The sequence below is a fragment of the Aspergillus fischeri genome, genomic scaffold, assembly GCF_000149645.3.
Source record: "Aspergillus fischeri NRRL 181 1099437636249 genomic scaffold, whole genome shotgun sequence".
Classification (NCBI taxonomy): domain Eukaryota; kingdom Fungi; phylum Ascomycota; class Eurotiomycetes; order Eurotiales; family Aspergillaceae; genus Aspergillus; species Aspergillus fischeri.
Window position 1 is genome coordinate 709,198 of NW_001509770.1, and position 17,839 is coordinate 727,036.

Genomic DNA, 17,839 nt, shown 5'->3' on the forward strand with positions numbered 1-17,839 from the left:
TAGCTCTTGTAACTCTTGTCGAAGACGCTGAAGTTCCGAGACGAGTTCTGTTTTAGAAATTGTACTCGATGCTGCGCTCTGCCTCATCCCTTGTCCTGTTTCGCTGGACAAACTAGCGGTACTACTGGAAGGGAACACGGGTTCATCTTGGAAAAGACCCCAAGCTTCGCTATGAAGCTGTGTTAGCTGCTTGTCTCTCATTGCGATCATGGTAGGTCATACCGATATGTGGCCATTGTGGTGGTGGAGTAATCCGGCAATAGACAATGTGGACAACAATAAGAGAGTACCTAAACGAGTGAGGAGACAAGCTGATGTCGGGCGGGGGCCAAGTATAGTCTGTCCGTCTCATTTCGGTCTAGTCAGCTATACTACGTAACTATAGTTTAAGAATGATTATTATTAATATAATATTGGGCAACAGAGATCTTTGCGCTTTGCAGGACTAGCTCCGTGGGCTCCAAAGTGGATGATCCCTCGCCCGACCCGGTACCGCCGACACCATCCTTCGGAGGGAGACGTAGGATTACAGGTAGTAGTGTAGTAGTAGGCATCATTGTATGGAGTCGTAGAGTTGGTACATATTTAGCCAAGCAGGGTCCCCCGTCAACATGTCGACCAAACAAAGGTGCCTTGTCTTGCCTCGTATACAAAGAAAAACAAGAACTGGGAGAAATAAATCCGCAGCGAAAATGGACAACTATACCTTGCTGTCCTTGCACACTGGGAACCTCAAACCTCCCGACTCATCATCGTCCATCGATCGCTCGCAGCTCTATCTGGGGGTCATCGGTGTCCTTAGTGTGATATACTTGCTCCAAACCTTGGTTGCATGCACAAAGTCCTTCAAGGCACCTTTCGTGGGCTTCCGATCCTCTTTTGAGCCGAAATGGCTGGTGGGACTACGTTTCTCCCAGGGCGCTCTGGCGCAGGTCAACGAAGGATATGAAAAGGTCCGAAATTCTACCGTTAACTCCAGGGCTCCAGCTGATGGCAGTGGGTAGTACAAGAACGCAATGTTCAAGATCGCCCGCAACGACTCGGATATCTTGGTCATCCCCAACAAGTATGTTGAGGAACTGCGATCCCTGCCCGACGAGAAGATCAGCGCCATCCGCGCGCACATCAAGAATCTCCTGGGGAAATACTCAACCACGCTGATCCTCCTGGAGAGCGACCTGCACACGCGCATGTTGCAGACCAAGTTGACCCCCAATCTCGGCTCGTTCATCGAAGTCATTGAGTCTGAGCTCCACTTCGCCATGGAGAAGGAGATCCCAGCGGATCTGCATGACTGGCAAAACGTCAACGTCTTCCACATCGTCCTCCGCATCGTCGCTCGCATTTCCGCGCGGGTGTTCCTGGGCGTCCCGGCCTGCCGCAATGAGGAATGGCTCCAAACCTCCATTCATTACACCGAGAACGTCTTTGCGACAGTCATGCTGTTGCGGCGTTTCCCCAAGTGGATGCACCCGATCGTGGGACACTTGCTTCCCAGCTACTGGGCTATCCACAGTAATCTGCGGACAGCGAAGCGTATCATCAGTCCCATGGTTCGCCAGCGCCGGGCAGAGGAGGCAAAGGGGGACCCTACTTATGAAAAGCCAAACGATCTCCTCCAGTGGATGATGGACGGAGCTAATGAAAACGACGGTCAGCCCGACAAGCTGGCGCACCGTCAGCTCCTACTGAGCCTTGCTTCCATCCACACCACGACCATGGCGGCGGCTCATTGTTTCTACGACCTCTGCCAGCATCCCGAGTACTTTGAACCTTTGCGCGAGGAGATCAACGACGTGATAGCCCAGGACGGCGGCTGGAAGAAGACCACTCTCAACAAGATGCGCAAGCTGGACAGTTTCCTTAAGGAAAGCCAACGCATCAACCCTCCCAGTTTGTGTAGGCGCTACCTTTCGTATTATATAATTGATTCCCCTAACATCTTTCTACCGCAGTGGCATTTAACCGTATTGTCTCGGAAGACCTGACTCTCTCGGACGGCACCCTTCTGCCCAAAGGAACGCACTTCAGCATGCCCTCCGCGGCCATTCTCCAGGACAACGCCGTGGAGCCCGATGCCGACCAATTCGACGCATTCAGATACTACAAGAAGCGCCTTAACCCCGAGGAAGCCAACAAGCACCAGTTCGCCATGACCGACAACAACAACCTCCACTTTGGGCACGGCAAATACTCGTGTCCCGGCCGCTTTTTCGCCTCCAATGAGATCAAGATCATCATGGCACACCTTTTGACCGACTACGAATTCAAATACCCACCGGGCGCGTCGAGGCCCCGGAATCTAACGGCCGATGAGAATCTGTATCCAGATCCATCGGCACGTCTCCTCATGAGAAGACGGATGGTGGCTGAGGGGCAGGCGCAGATTACACCTGAGATAGTTTTGGTCTAGAAACGTGGAGAGGGTCGAAATTTTTAGGGGCGCGTTTCAGTATTGTTATTTTGTTGTTTATAAAGTCCAGTAGCTTTCGCAATCTTATAGTGTTGGATATTTTTACTCCGTAATCGATACTCTACACTCTACTAGTCCACACTGCCGGCATCCGCAATGCGTGCTCCGTACTTTTGGAGTTTTGTCTTTTTTTTTTTTTTTTTTTTTTTTTTTTTCCCAAAGATCTCTGCCGGGGGCACCGATGAAGCCAATTGCCTTTTGCAAGTTCTACGTCTTGTCTATAGATCTGTGTATCCTATCGTCGTCAATTCCGGATATCAGATCCGTGTCAACCAGATAGTGCGTACATAACGATCCAATAGCAGTGTCGCAGCCTCGCCAATCTTAGCTTCCCTTAGTGGTGTCTAATAATACATATAGAATTAGACATACCAGCGGCCCAGCTGTACATATCCCTATTCTAGACTGAGCCCTTTTTATAGCGGCTAAAACCGCTGGAATACCGAATTTCTCCAGAGGAGGATAGACGACGTACTTCCAATTTTGTAACCGCTAAGAACCTATATTTTCTGAGTTCTGACACGCTGATCAGTCTGGACTGGCCTTAGACAACTAGGAGTATTTTAATAGAGTTCTGTCTGACTTCATAGAGGTATCTCCCTGGAGGAAAGGAGGGAAAGATAGACATTCCTACTTACTACTAGGTTGGAGTCTGGTAAGTTGGGTACGGTGGTCGCTTACGAGATGTCTGGACGGGAAGATGAAATACAGCCTAAATAGCGCCATCTGACATAGGATCTCCGTATGTTTCCCTTCTTCCCTTGTCAATGCAGGACGAGGCTGTCGGCTACCTAAAGTACCAACGGCCCCGCAGTAGCTGCATGGACTAACTAATGCTCCTTGTACGGTCTACCCTATCATGACCCCCCGAGTAGTAGTCCTCTTGCTGCCTTGGACCTATTTGCAGGGGTTAACTAACTATCTACGGTAGGCTAGAAGCGAGTTACCAGATCCCGTTTCTGGACTCCAATCATAAGGCCTTCTGGACAATTTACTGCCGCAGGATGTAGGATTACATGGTTACATATGTCCTTGGCAAAGTAGAGAGGTCTAACAAGTCCCAACAGGTTGGTTACTATGTGAGTGAGACATTTATCAAGCCAACACTTAAGACGCAACTCTACTCGCTACAAAGAACACAGTCAGCACTATCTACGCACCTTAAGGGATAGTCAAAAGTCTGGGCAGTTTCCCCAACAGTATCAGTCAATCAGATTGTCGATGAAGGCCGGATGGGCTCCTCGAGGTTATGTTCGGCGACTAGCTCCAGCATCCGATGCTTAGTGAAACTACTTAATCTTTGTCTTGCTTGAAAGAGGGGAATGTGGCGTACGTAAGTAGCACCTTGCTTCAGCCAGCTTTCGATCGCTTCTCTTCTCTCCGTCCCTTCTGATCATTTACTCACTTGTACCATCAATATCACAACATGCCTCCGTGGATTCCGGGAGGAAATTTACCTTTTTCACCTCCTGACAATGAAGGTGCGGAATCGGGGGATGTGAGCATGGGAGAAGAGCAGCAGCAATCCCAGCAGAGGCAGGCTCAGTGCCAGAAATTGTGAGTAAAACGTGTCCAAGCCGATGAGATCACCAACACATTTTATTTACAAGCTTTTCCACTCCACAGCAATAATCTGCGAGCATGCCAGTCATGCCGTGCCTCTAAAGTAAGATGCGACCAGCCTAATCCTGGCATGCCGTGTCTCCGGTGCCAGAAATCAGGCAAGCTTTGCATTGATGCGGCGAGCCAACCAGGGAAGAGACAACGCATCCTGGAGATGGAATCGCGAATTGAATTGATGTTATCGTCTGCAGAAATGCAGGACAGCGCTGTCTGTTCACCTTCAGAATTGTCGCACAACACCCAACAACATGATCGGAACCCGTCCATGGGATCCGTGATACCGTTCAATGGTGGGTCTGCCCGGAACCAGTCCGGAAGTCGCGAGTTGCATTCATTGCTAACATGGCCGACCATCCTTCTGGGACAGAAGATCTGAAATCTAGCATACAATTGTGGCTGGATAACAACATCACAGACCTTGATGATCATACCACGGAAACAATTTTCAGTCATTATGTGACTAACATGGCACCTACATTCCCAGTTGTCATCTTTCCACCAGGCACCACAGCGGCTGACGTCCGAAGTAATAACCCTATTCTTTTTCTAGCGATTCTCGATGTGGCATCATCGGGATTCTGTGCGCTTGAAACTCAAAGGAAACTCCGGAAGCTGATTGTTCAGGCCTATATATATTGCATGCTCCGAACTGAACAGTATACTCTTGGATTGCTCCAGGCCTTGATTGTATCTGCCACATGGTATCGCATAATTGAGCCTGTCGAGCCTGGGGAACAGATGGACATCTACCAGATTAGTCACACAGCAGCCAATATGGCCCTGATCATGGGATTAGGGGAGAGTTTGAACGCCAAATCTTGGGGCGGCCCCATGTTTCCCCGGCGGGAGAAGCTAAAGGGTCCTGGAAGCGCCTTCCAGGCGGAGTCGCTGGAAGCTCGGCGAGTGTGGCTAGGGTGTCACTATATTTGCTCGAAGTAAGGGAGAGAAATGCATCCCCGGAAAGCGCTGCGGCGTTAACCTAGTCTGTGCAGTACCTCCATGTCCCTCCGCGCCCCGAACGTCATGAGATGGACCCGTCTGATGGACGAATGTCTGGAAGTATTGGAAGCTTCCCCAGTGGCCCTTCCATCAGACAGGCTTCTGTGTCAGCATATCCGGCTGCAGCATATAACTGAAGAATTCGTGATGCATTTATCCATGGAAGAGACTTCTGCTCCTGAGAAATCACGAGCGATCCAGATCCAAGTGACCCATCGTGCTTTCAAACGGCAGCTCAATGAATGGCGGAGAGACGTTGCTGATGGTTGGGATGGTGCTCCTTCCTTTTTGTCCTTGATTTCCTGCCCATCGACTGACATAATGTTGTAAAGAGTCGCTCGAGTTTTCATATTATTTCTCCTGCTTATACATAAACGAAGTGGCCCACTGCACAGCGATGAGTGATGATGTTCCCAGTGAAGATGACACCCAGTGCTTGACACCACCAACACTGATCGTGGCGATCGAGCCACATGCAATTACTGAGTTTATGGAAACCATAGACAACATCTTTCGAGTGTTCACCTCACTGGATATGTCGACCATTCGAGTCCTACCCACAGTGTACCTGATTCGGACAATCTACACATTCATCATCCTAGTCAAATTATACTTCGCGGCAGTCAAACTACCAGCTCAGGACGCTGTGTTGCAGGTCAACCAACTCAAGGTCTCTGAGCGCCTCAATCGCGTTATCCAGATGACCGCGGGATGGGGCCCTTTATGGCCCGCTACGAAACTAACCACCGTGTTCATCAGAATGCGATCGTGGTTTGAAAGCGGAGAAGAGGGTAATCGCCAGAGGTTACAGCAGGCTGGGTCATGGCTCACTGTGTGGGAGTTGAGACCCCCATCCCATAGCCGAGACGCGCACGCCATGAACATGGTCGAAGCCGCCTCGGATGATGGATCAATAGTCGCTTCCAGTTCACGAGGTCCGGCGTCTTGGGTTCCGTCGCTGGCGTCCACGGATGTGGATACTCTGGCCTTTTCGCTCGAACCACCCCTCGGCACTGATTTCTCAATAGCCCCCCCACCTTTCCAGTCAATGTCCCGGGCTACCGAATCTTGTTTTCCTCGGAAGGAAGCCCCTGATCTTATGCAGGAGGCTGTTCCGCTTGCGGCAGGCCAACGTCTCGGCGACCTCCCGGATATAGATCAGATGGGCGACACTGCGTACGTCGGTATGGACTGGAGCCAATTCTCAAACATGGGCTTTGACTTGTACAATTCAGACGCGCCCTTCTCCCCAATCCCTCCTCCTGGCTTTGATCCAGACGCAGCAATGAAGGAAAATATCTCAGATAGAAACAAATGATCACAATCTAGGAGTCTGTGTATGTTTTGTTTCTAAGCGCTGGCGGGTTGGTTTGCTTCACTTGGCGTCCTAAACCTTGTATGTGTTTTGATTAGATCAACCAGTTCAAGACCTTTTAGAAAGTTAACGATCACAATCATTTCGTCGGTATGGTATCTCATCATCATTCATCAAACGGAAATGGAAATGGCTCGCTGAAGCATCTATAAGCACCAAAGGTATGTTCAAACAAAGCAAGGCTTACTCGGAATATGACGATCGCAAACCAGTTTGTCAAAGGGACATCTTCTGCAGATGCCCCGAGAAATAAGCTTATAGTAGAAGCATGAATCAGTTATATAGAACAGCACTTGAAGGGAGGTGAGCATGGACACTATTGATATTTTATGCTTCCTAGACAAATTTTCGTCTACTCTGTAGTCATAATCTGCGAATCGTCATCGGGTTCATCATTCTTTCTTTCGGTTATGGGCCAAGTGGCTTTGTACCAAGGAGCCCGCGGCAAGAGCAGAGCAAAGACTGAGCTCTCCAGCCAGCACGCCAGACGCCACCAGCAGGGCCAGTTCCTGCGCGTTTCTGCCTGGCTGCTCTGGGTGGGCACCTTGGACACCCATCATCCCTAGCATTGCCTTTTGTGGGCTCAGGACTGTCCCTCCCCCAACAGTACCGACTTCGATTGAAGGCATGAAAACAGAGATTTGCAAATCACCATTCACACTGCTCGAATGTTAATCTCTATCAGAGTATGCTTAGGAGAGTTCTACTCACTTTTTCATCACGGTAAGAGTGCTGCTGCTTTGCACATTCTGTGCGGGATCCTGGCCAGTGGCAAGATAAATCGCAGTGACAACATTGGCAGCATGGGCGTTGAATCCTCCTAGAGACCCCGCAACGGCACTGCCAACCAGGTTCTTGGACACATTGAGTTCCACGAGGGCTTCAACACTGGTCTTGAGCGTCTCTCGAACCACGTGTCCCGGAATAGTCGCCTGCGCGCTCACGGTCTTACCTCGCCCCTCGATCCAGTTCACGGCCGCCGGCTTTTTATCCGCACAGAAGTTCCCTGATAACGAGACGATATCCATGGACTCGAATCCGTGCTTTCTCATTGCCTCCAGAATCTGCTCCACTCCTTTGGAGATCATGTTCATGCCCATTGCGTCTCCCGTGCTGGCCGTGAACCGGATATAGAGGTCAGAGCCAACGACCGTTGCCCTGACGTTTTGCAGCCGGGCGAAGCGGCTGGTTGCATTGAAGGCCTCCTCAATTATGCGGAAGCCTGCTTCGGAGTCGAGCCATCGTTTCGCAGCGCCGGCTTCCTCAAGACTGGGAAATTGTACGATAGGCGCCCGGGCCATGCCATCGCCTAGTACTAGAGCGGTCACGCCTCCACCTGCATTGATCGCCATGCAGCCACGGTTTGTGCTCGCAACCAGCGCGCCCTCTGTCGTGGCCATGGGGAGAAACACAGCCTTTCCGTTGACTTTGATTGGACCAGCCACACCCAGGGGAATAGGCATGTACCCGATCACATTCTCGCAGCAGGCTCCAAGGACCGACTGGTAGTCGTACCCTTCGTACGGGAGCGCTGAGCCCTCCACCGAGAAATTGATGTCGCTGGTGGCTTGGTGCTGGGAGACTATCTGCCGCCGCAGCTTAACGGCCCGGAGCGGGTCTTGAAGAGCGCGTTCAAGGCTGTAGAGGGGTAACTGGCTCCGCGTGCCCAGCCCGATGATCTGACTGTCGGGCATGGCGCGTATCTCCGCCTCAGATGGGCGTTTACCGTGGCCGGGACCGGCACTGGGTCTGGCGGCAACCTCCCTCGGCACTGGTGGTGGCCGAGTTGCTACTGTTCGTGAATGCGCTGGTCTGATCGGTAATCCGGTAGGCGAGTAGGATGCCCTTCGCGTCATGGAGCTCCATGGCCCGAACACAGTCAGGGCCAATGCTGCCGCGAGGGCCAGCTGGGGTACCCAATGCGTGAGAGCGCCGATCAATAAAGCTCCCGTTGCTCTGCTGTTGAGATGGGCGCCGATTATAATGTTGTGTACAACGGCACGGTTCAGCCGGATGTCTTCTCTCTGATCAAGCACGTCGGTGATATCTCCACACTTGAAGAGATATATCCGGTGAGACGTTTGCCCTTGACCACTGCTACCGTCGGCAGCCGACGGTACCGATACACTCGCACTGTCTTGATCCGCAAGACCCCGGTGCATGGCCAGCAGCTGTGTTTCGGCCTTGGGGCTGGTCTCACAGGCCTGGCGAACACGTTCCAGCCACGCGTCGCTATGCTGCATAGAAGAATCCGTATGACTGCATGCCTTTTAGTAGTCGGCCTCATCGTAGAGCTTCTGTCTTGTTACACCTAACCTACCTATCATTATTGATCTGGACCTTGAACTATGCATTAGCATGGATTGTCTGTATTGTATTGGGCGAGGGGGCCCGTACAGCAGCCAGATGTTCGAACTTGGAGACATCCGCATCCAGGTCGGCATGTACCCGCAGGAAGGTCTCCCATTGATCCAAGTGCTGGATCTGTGGTATCCCCAGCGATGTCGTCATACCCTCGACTGTAATCGGGATTCTAATGGGTAGCATCCACACAAACAAAGCGTAAACGACGCATATACTTAGGCAGGCTCGGGCAGAGTGTTCGTGGCTCCGGAGATAATCCCTGGCGGCTTTCCCTGCTGAGGCCGCCATGTCGAAATACGATCTCAGGAAACCCCCTGCTGCATTCCACGGAGGAGTCAGGGATGGGAACGTATCCATATCGCTGAGGACTGATGGGGCCGTGGAAGGCCCTGTTGATGTTATTGTTAACGCCTAGGGTATCTTCTTGTTTTCCTGAAAGCAGAGCGCCGTGGGTTGGTGGGGGGATAAATGCTTCCGTTTAATACGCGAGAATCCCTTCAGTATACACTACGTATGAATTTATTTATTAGCATTTCTGATAAAGATTCAAATGTACCTGGAAGAAAACATGCTAGGCCGAAAATCCACCGACACAATCCGTCCATAGGATCGAAGGATCCAGGGGATCCGACCACATTCGGCAGGTTGAGATCCCGCACGACAGAATAAGAGTTTTCAAGCCAGACGCCGAAATGGTAGTGACAGCTCGCTGATCATGTCTCTTCGCGGGACACGATCAATGGGAGGTCCTATCGCACATTCATTTCCGCGTGGCGGCACAATGTGGTGGATCAGCTGGAACGGTCTGATATAGCCTACTCAACCCTGCCAATCTACTCCTAGTTAGGGATGATGCGGCTTTTCAATGCTGCATCTGCTATTCTATACGGTTGTACCCTAGAAACGTCTGTGAATCAGTGACTATAAGCAGACACACATAGCTATGCTCGCCTGGTTAGAAACTCCGGGTAATTTATACGTGGCCATCTCAGGTGGGTTGTTACGCCTGAGTCCAAAGACATGCAATAATTGCTGCACGTTGTAAGTAGCAAATGATCTAGTATTCAACAAGGTTAGGAGAAGATTTGTAGTATTTAGGGCAGGCTTCTAGAGGTACATCAATGTCAAAAAGAAAAAAGAAACAATGTCATTGACTCATTATCTAATCATATGCGGCAGTATTGTCATAGCCCATCTGATGATCCTCAATGGCAGGCCTGAAGGCTGCTCAACAATTCGTCCAAAAGAGCCTCCATGAATGGGTTCGGGGCCTTGAAATCCCGAAGAAGACTGCGAGCCTTTCTGTCCAGCCCATAAAGTACCTCTCGCGTGTAATCCAGACTGCCTGCAGCCTCCAGGATGCGGACTGCTTCTAGCTTGACCTCCAGGTCTTCCGTTTTGAGCCTCATCATATGGAGCAGCATATCTCTGTTTTTGTTCCCTTCTCTGATTGCATGGCAAATGGGGAACGAGAATTTGCCCTCCGTTAGGTCTTCGAAGAACCCTTTCTGAGCGGCCATCTTGTGATCGTCAGCGCTCTCTTCATACTCCCTCGGGCTTGATTTGACTGAGACGAACCTTCTCTTCTTTGACGTTCTTGTAATCGTCGAGTATTTGAAAGTAAAGTCCAAGAACATCCACCAATTGCTCAACGTCTACGACGTGTCTGCTGCTTGTCTGGAGCAGACGCACAGCCATCCGAAACAGTCCACCTGTCTTGTTAGCGATCATCTGAAGATAGTCATCCATGGACGGAGGCAACAAATTATCCCGCCAAAACAGCTCCATGCCTTGACCGCGGTGCAAGTTGACCATTTCTTCGTTGAATACTGAAATCGCCTGCGGCCAGTTCCGGAGTCTAAACAGCTGGTCCTGAGCCAGAAAGTAGACATAGTTAGCGGAATTGATGGTCTGGGCAACGCCATACACCTCGTGTGCGCATGGCACACCTCTTCGGAGCTTGGAACTGTCTTGGATATCGTCGATGCTGTGAATTGCTTCTTTAGCCCAATGCAAAAGCGATCGAGCCCAGAGACAGACATGGCAACATACAGCAGTGATGCATTATGTGCCATGCCAACTGTGGCTGCAATAGCCTGGCATGGTTGCTCGTCGACTTTGTACCAGTGGTTGAATGCCTCCAAGAGCTTTCGGCGGATCTCTTTGCCTGGGATTCCGGCGATGTAGTCGTATGGCTCCCGGATCACCTATATAAAAAAAAAAAAAGAAGATGTAAGATTCACACTCTCATGGCTGATTAGCTAGTTGGTCAGGCACCTACCGTTTCATTCGCCGCTTCCCAGTACATCGACAACTTTGCATCGATCGTGTCCGAGGTGTCATGGAATACATTCGACCGAGTGATCAAGTCCGACATCTGGGGGTCGTCGAGGCTTATACTGGAGGAGGCGATGGAGTCGTGAGAACCGTGACTGCTGTGGCTTCCACGCGGCGAAAAGTATGCAGTATGGATTTCTTTGTCAGGGGCCATACAGTCGGGGCCTTTGTACTGCGACAGATCATCTTGAGTTCTGGGAAATGGTATTTCTTTGTATTCGGTCAGTGGCTCCACGGCCGAATCAAGTGAGGGTGCCATGTTTGGAAATGTGAAGTGACTACCAGATAGCGAGGCCATAAAGCTTAGTATTGATTATATCTTTGAGACGACAGGCTGGATTCATGTTATCTAAGTGTTGATGATACTGGCGATCGGGAACTCGCTTGTTTCTTACTTTAACGTGATATGTTATTCGGACGGAGCAGAAGGATCAGCGGGATCCGCGCATATCCTCAACAGATCCCCCGCAGAGGGACCCCGAACAGGTAAGCTGATAGTCTGAGAATACTTTGGAACGATGATATTACAAGGAGGCTTGATGATCATGCAGGAGCGGAAAGACACATAAGGTTCAGGTGGTGAGCTACAACTACGTTCACCGCTGAGGCTCTAAACTCGCGTATAATTACATACCGTCGTGCTCGAAGGAGGTTGAAGAATAGCTTTTCCAGCTGTTTTGAAACTGGTCAGTGAGAGACAGATTTGTTGGTGGTGTGTTGTGGTAAGTTGCTTGAAACCGAAAGGAGGCAAGTTGTGAGAGCGCCATAGAGCCGAAAATGGCTCCCTCCTCAAGAGACAAGAGGTATACTATGTATAGTTGACATAGGGCGGGCCGTGGTGGTAAACCTGGTGGGCGTGCGATTACCGCACGTGACGCTAAGGACTCGCAAAACGGCGTCAAGTGTGCCGATCCGTCTGGAAAGGCGTACACAGTACAGATTTGAAATAATGGGAGAAGGTTTTTGGTGGGGCTCGCTGTTTTCTTCGTCCTCATGATTTCCAATATGGAGAAACACGCTATTTATATGCTAAAACAGCCTTCATCTCCCGTGTCTGGCATTGAATTCATCCACTGCCTTTCTCGTCGTCCTGATGATGTCAACGCATCCAGGAGAGTCAGAGTGGCAGCAGATTGAGACCGGGTACGTTTTCAGTGGCAGTTGCACAATAGTCCCATCAACCGCCGTGACTGACTGCTCTTCGATCTGCTGTCTGACATGCTTCTCAACATCTGCGAGGTTCCAGGGCTTCTTCTTCCGATCAATCACAAGCATGCCGTTCGAGTCGTATTTCACATCGCCATATAGCTCAGCCCAGAACTCGATCCCCAGATCGTTGGCAGCTTTCTCCATCTGAGTGCCTGCCAGTCCAAACACCGGCACACCTTTTGGAATTCCCAGCATAACCGCCTTGGCAACTTCATAGTCCCGGCACATCATACCGTACAATACCCCATGAGGCTTTACATGGTGCAGGGGAGCTCCTTCGCGGTCGAGGAAGCCTTGGAGCGCCCCGACCTGGTAGATTGTGATTGCGGTAAGCTCTTCTGGGGAGAGCTTCATCTCCCGACGACCGAACCCTTGCAGGTCTGGAAGACCCGGGTGAGCACCGATTCGAACATTATGAGCTTTGCAATTTCGCACTGTTTCCATCATAATAAGCGGGTCGCCCCCATGGAATCCGCAGGCAATATTGGCGATATCAATCATTGGGAGGAGCTCGAGGTCAGGACCGCAGGTCCAGTTGCCGTACTATGAGGACGTCAGTAATGCGACCATAACGAGCGTGTTAAGCTCAGGAAGCGTATATACTTACAGCCTCCCCCATGTCACAATTGATAAGTGCCTTCTGCTGTATCGGTGCCATAGTGCTTTATATCGCGATCCGCCCGAAGTTGGAAAAGTTGCAAAGTTCCTCAACAATGGATAACTTCCAGAAAAGACTTGGGGAAGTGGTCAAGCAAGGACCAAGTGGCAAGCAATATAGATATACCCCAAAATTCGGTCTTTTCAACTCCTCGCTCGGCTGAGTGAAACTTTGGACCGAGGGGTTTGGAGCCTATCAGTCATGACGGCATAGACGGATTCTCCGCATTTTCTCCAAATCTCCAACGCCGAGCGCGGCCATACCCCACGACGATCATCCCTCGTTATCTGCCATTGACCCCAGGTGTTACTCCGTACCTTCCTTTCATTGGAGTACGGCGCCGAGGTCCTGATCCTTCAGTTCAGATAATGTTCCTTTTAAGCGGATTGCGCCCAAGTTATGTTGCTCCAAGGCGCATCGCTAGCTACTGCTCTGCATCGCGATGGATTGTTTAAAGACTCTTCTCGTTGCCAACAGAGGCGAAATCGCCGTGAGAATTATCAAGACCGCAAAGTAGGTGACGCAAGCTCAAGCTGCGGGTTAGCTCTGACGTTGTGATCCAGGAAGCTGAATCTTCGTACAATTGCGATCTATACCGAGCCTGACGCTGCCTCTATTCATGTTCATCTAGCGGATGTCGCTGTTCTCCTCTCTGGTTCTGCTTCAAAAGCATATATTGACGGGTGAGTCTACTTTCCTCCTTTCGAGATTAATCTGACCCAGGAGTCTCCAGTGATCAAATTATTCAGATTGCAAAGCAGAACAATGCGAATGCGATTATCCCAGGTTATGGATTCTTATCTGAGAATGCAGATTTTGCGAGGGCTGTGGCTGCCGCTGGTCTAGTATTCGTTGGACCCTCCCCTGAGAGCATCGAGGCTTTTGGCCTCAAGCATACCGCGCGAGAACTTGCGACGAAGGCCGGAGTTCCCATCGTGCCGGGATCACCTGGCCTGATCGACAATGAAGATGACGCCGTGGAGGTGGCTCAGAAGTTGGGGTATCCAGTATGCATCGCGAAACAGGAGAGAGAATCATTTTAGCGAGGCTAATGGGTGGTGCAGGTCATGCTGAAAGCCACCGCTGGTGGTGGTGGGATGGGCTTGCTTACATGCAATTCCGAGGCCGAAGTGCGCAAGTCCTTTGCAACTGTCAAGTCGCGAGGGGAAGCATTATTCAAGAACGCGGGTGTGTTCATTGAGCGTTATTATCCGGCGAGCCATCACATAGAAGTTCAGGTGTTTGGCAACGGGGATGGTAAGGCAATCTTTATTGGTGAGAGAGAATGTTCGATACAAAGAAGGCATCAGAAGGTGATTGAAGAATGTCCCAGCCCTTTCGTCTCCAGAAAACCAGGGTTGCGAAAAAGCTTGGGTGAGGCTGCCGTCCGTCTGGCCGAATCGATCAAGTATGGTTCAGCAGGGACGATTGAATATCTCGTCGATGATGAAACTGGCGCATTCTTCTTTCTCGAGATGAACACTCGCCTACAGGTTGAGCACGGGATAACTGAACTCTGCTATGGCATGGACTTGGTTGAACTCATGCTAGATCAAGCGGATGCCCAGCTTTCTGGGAAGAAGGGGGTTGAAGCATCTTTTCTTGAAGCCTTACCCGCGGAAACCCCTTCTGGCGCTGCTATTGAAGCAAGAGTGTATGCTGAAAATCCGACCAAGGATTTCGCCCCCTGTCCTGGAACCTTGCAAACCGTCGAATGGAAGGAAATACCAGGTTCGAGGATCGATACATGGATCTATCGCGGCATCAAGGTATCCGCCAATTACGGTATATCTCACGAGCAACATCCTTTTTTTGGTACTTTGGCTGGGCTGACAGAAACATATAGATCCCCTACTCGCGAAGGTCATGTACCACTCGCCAGATAGACAGCAGACCATACTGGGAATGAGGGAAATTCTAGAAAAATCACGCATCTGCGGGCCTCCAACCAATCTGGATTTCCTGGTTAAGATTCTAGAAGAGGAGGCCTTTGTTGCAGGCAACACATTGACAAGATTTCTGGACAATTTCCAGTACACCCCGTCAGCAATCGACGTCATCTCGGGCGGCGCCTATACGCTCATCGAAGACTGGCCCGGTCGACCGACCATAGGGAGGGGCTTTTGTCATTCTGGGCCAATGGATCCCCTAGCTTTCCGCATCGCGAATGCCCTTGTCAATAACCCCGTCGGGCTCGAGGCTCTGGAGATCACCCTAAGTGGTCCGGATCTACGCTTCCTCGGGCCAGCAATCATCTCCCTTTGTGGAGCGCCGATTGAAGCTAAACTCGACGGAGAAACAGTTCCAATGTGGTCAAGAGTCAAGGTAGCCGCTGGTCAGCGTCTGACTATCGGTAAAACTACAGGAAACGGCTGCAGGGCTTACCTCGCTGTCTTTGGTGGATTCCTCAACGTGCCCAAATGGTTTGGGTCAAAGTCGACATCTCCAGGTGTGGGAGTTGGAGGTTATCAAGGTCGGCAGCTGTCATCGGGAGACCTTCTCACGATCACAAGCGAGATTCCGGAAGTCAATGGCGATCTCCGTATACCAGAACACCTTATCCCCGATTACCCAAATCACTGGGAGCTACTAGCCATGCCAGGACCCTACGATGAGGGCTATCTCACCCCCGAGAGCATCGAGATGTTGTTTGAGACTCAGTGGAAGATTTCACACAATGCGGCAAGAGGAGGCATCCGTCTCATCGGCCCCAAACCACAGTGGGCTCGCTCCGATGGGGGAGAGGGCGGCGCACATCCTTCTAATGTGATAGAATACGGATACGCAATCGGCTCAGTCAACTGGACAGGTGACGATCCCGTTATCTTCCCACAAGATGCCCCGGACTTTGGGGGCTTTGTTAGCAGCCATACGATCGTAAAGGCAGATCTATGGAAGTTGGGACAAGTGAAAGCGGGGGACACCCTGAAATACAGAGCAGTGTCTTTGGCTGATGCCCTGGATGCACGGAGAGATATGGAGAGGTTCGTAGACGAACTGGTGCATTGCTGCAAGCAAGGGCATGGATTCCACAGCGTGAAAGCGCTGAGAGGCATGCCTCCCGAGCAGACAGCCGAGACTCGCGGCAAAGGCGTGGTGCATCGAATTGAGGAACAAGGGAACCAGCCTCTTGTGTCTTACAGACAGGTATGGTGCACTTGTCGTTGGGTCGTATGGGTCCCAGCTGATCAACTACTTCTATAGGGAGGGGACGACTATCTCCTCATCGATTATGGCCACGGGTCATTTGACTTGAACCATCGTTGCAGAGTCACTGCACTAAAGAAAGCACTCAATGAAGGAAAGGAGATCACGTTCTCGAATGGACTCATTTCGATGATTGGATGCGGAAATTGTAAGAACTCGTTCGAGCAGACGAGGACTATATAACTGACTCACTCTTCGCAGCGCTGATGCTCTACTACGACGGCATGAAACTCTCTCAGCAAAGACTAATCAGCTATCTCTGCGACCTCGAGGCGCAACTCGGAGATCTTAGTCAAGCAAAGATGCCGAGTCGGCTGTTCAGGCTTCCTCTCACGTTCGAGAGTCAAAGACAAAAGGATGCCATTCAACGCTACATGGAAACACAGCGCCCGTATGCTTCCTACCTTCCAGATAACATGGAGTTTGTAGCCAAAAACAACGCTTTCACAAAGGAAGAGTTCGAAAACATCTTCCTGACAGCCAGCTTGATGGTCGTCTCTGTTGGATTCTTCACTGCACTTCCGCTCGCCCTCCCTGTGGATCCTCGTCAACGCATGAACTGCCCGAAAATGAATCCAAGTAGAGTATATACTCCAGCCGGGTCAGTGTCGTGGGGTGGAAGCTGCATGGCGTGAGTACTGTTCAACCATTTTAAAGTATCTAAACGTTGACCGCAATCAACAGATTGTACAATGTCGATTCGCCTGGTGGATATCAACTGACCGGAATGACCATACCGGGCGTCGACATTTTGGGCTCGAAGAAAGGCTACAGCACCGACAGGCCATGGCTCTTCGAAGAATTTGATCAGATAACCTTCTACCGAGTCTCCGAAGAGGAATATGAAAAACAGCTGGCGCTGTTCAATAGCGGCCAGTACGAATACCAATGGGAGGAGGTTGTCTTCGACATGGCGGAGCACAACCGACTCTTGCAGGAAACGCGCGACGAAGTAGCAGCCATCCGAGCACGGCAGCGCCAGGCGCAGACCGAAATGGATAAAATCGAAGCAGAGTTGCTCGAACGCTGGGCGAAGGAAAAGACCGAGAGGGGAGTCTCTCAGGACACAATCGAGAGTTTACTTCAAGGTAAGCCTATCCAAGGTCCCCCGGAGAAGTCGATACTAACATGTACGTTCCTTGACACAGACCCCGAGATCATCGCAATCGAGGCGCCCTTGAATGCCAATGTGTGGAAAGTCGAGGTCAAGCAAGGGGACAAGCTTGAAGAGAACCAGGTTGTGGTCATACTAGAAGCGATGAAACTCGAAATCGCTGTGCGAGTCGAGCCTTCTACAGCGGGTGCCACCGTGGAGAAAGTTTTGGCGCCACCAGGAGAACCGATCGAGGCTGGCAAGCCACTATTACTTGTACGCAAAGTCAAGACCTGAGAAAAGAGTTGATAATAGTACTGTCATATTTGGTTTAGCCCAAGAGGATCTGTAAACTAGGTATCTACGTAGCATACCATAACCACCAGGACAAGCTCTGGGAATCTCCAAGTCTAAGACCTTGTAGACATGTAACAATCGTTTCGTAGGTATGGCATCTCATCATCAATCATCAAAGGGAAATGCAAATAGCTCGCTGAAGTG

The 17,839-nt window shown here is 50.8% G+C and overlaps 7 protein-coding genes across 7 annotated transcripts, besides 2 other annotated features; 3 read left to right on the forward strand and 4 right to left on the reverse strand.

Moving 5' to 3' along the window:
- Positions 1-692: 692 nt before the first annotated feature.
- Positions 693-2,413, forward strand: NFIA_009830 (cytochrome P450; the record flags this gene model as incomplete). Its single annotated transcript, XM_001264199.1, has 3 exons — positions 693-953; positions 1,005-1,899; positions 1,956-2,413. 3 exons carry the CDS (start codon positions 693-695, stop codon positions 2,411-2,413), a joined length of 1,614 nt encoding a protein of 537 aa, XP_001264200.1.
- A 179-nt stretch (positions 2,414-2,592) lies between these two features.
- Positions 2,593-2,628: a microsatellite.
- Positions 2,600-2,627: a microsatellite.
- A 1,271-nt stretch (positions 2,629-3,899) lies between the features above and the next one.
- On the forward strand, positions 3,900-6,413 carry NFIA_009840 (Zn(II)2Cys6 transcription factor; the record flags this gene model as incomplete). The annotated part of the gene is made up of 5 exons (XM_001264200.1): positions 3,900-4,030; positions 4,100-4,390; positions 4,480-5,031; positions 5,089-5,369; positions 5,476-6,413. The coding sequence occupies 5 exons, from the start codon at positions 3,900-3,902 to the stop codon at positions 6,411-6,413; spliced, it is 2,193 nt and encodes a 730-aa protein (XP_001264201.1).
- Positions 6,414-6,862: 449 nt separating this feature from the next.
- NFIA_009850 (hydroxymethylglutaryl-CoA reductase) lies at positions 6,863-8,713 on the reverse strand (the record flags this gene model as incomplete). Its single annotated transcript, XM_001264201.1, has 2 exons — positions 6,863-7,130; positions 7,182-8,713. 2 exons carry the CDS (start codon positions 8,711-8,713, stop codon positions 6,863-6,865), a joined length of 1,800 nt encoding a protein of 599 aa, XP_001264202.1.
- Positions 8,714-8,816: 103 nt separating this feature from the next.
- NFIA_009860 (uncharacterized protein) lies at positions 8,817-9,122 on the reverse strand (the record flags this gene model as incomplete). Its single annotated transcript, XM_001264202.1, has 2 exons — positions 8,817-8,989; positions 9,050-9,122. 2 exons carry the CDS (start codon positions 9,120-9,122, stop codon positions 8,817-8,819), a joined length of 246 nt encoding a protein of 81 aa, XP_001264203.1.
- Positions 9,123-10,039: 917 nt separating this feature from the next.
- Positions 10,040-11,430, reverse strand: NFIA_009870 (FPP/GGPP synthase family protein; the record flags this gene model as incomplete). The annotated part of the gene is made up of 4 exons (XM_001264203.1): positions 10,040-10,354; positions 10,413-10,821; positions 10,887-11,041; positions 11,116-11,430. The coding sequence occupies 4 exons, from the start codon at positions 11,428-11,430 to the stop codon at positions 10,040-10,042; spliced, it is 1,194 nt and encodes a 397-aa protein (XP_001264204.1).
- A 782-nt stretch (positions 11,431-12,212) lies between these two features.
- NFIA_009880 (LamB/YcsF family protein) lies at positions 12,213-13,038 on the reverse strand (the record flags this gene model as incomplete). Its single annotated transcript, XM_001264204.1, has 2 exons — positions 12,213-12,923; positions 12,988-13,038. 2 exons carry the CDS (start codon positions 13,036-13,038, stop codon positions 12,213-12,215), a joined length of 762 nt encoding a protein of 253 aa, XP_001264205.1.
- A 442-nt stretch (positions 13,039-13,480) lies between these two features.
- Positions 13,481-17,635, forward strand: NFIA_009890 (bifunctional urea carboxylase/allophanate hydrolase; the record flags this gene model as incomplete). The annotated part of the gene is made up of 9 exons (XM_001264205.1): positions 13,481-13,551; positions 13,602-13,721; positions 13,772-14,045; positions 14,103-14,823; positions 14,885-16,185; positions 16,243-16,393; positions 16,447-16,876; positions 16,930-17,333; positions 17,394-17,635. The coding sequence occupies 9 exons, from the start codon at positions 13,481-13,483 to the stop codon at positions 17,633-17,635; spliced, it is 3,714 nt and encodes a 1,237-aa protein (XP_001264206.1).
- Positions 17,636-17,839: the final 204 nt, after the last annotated feature.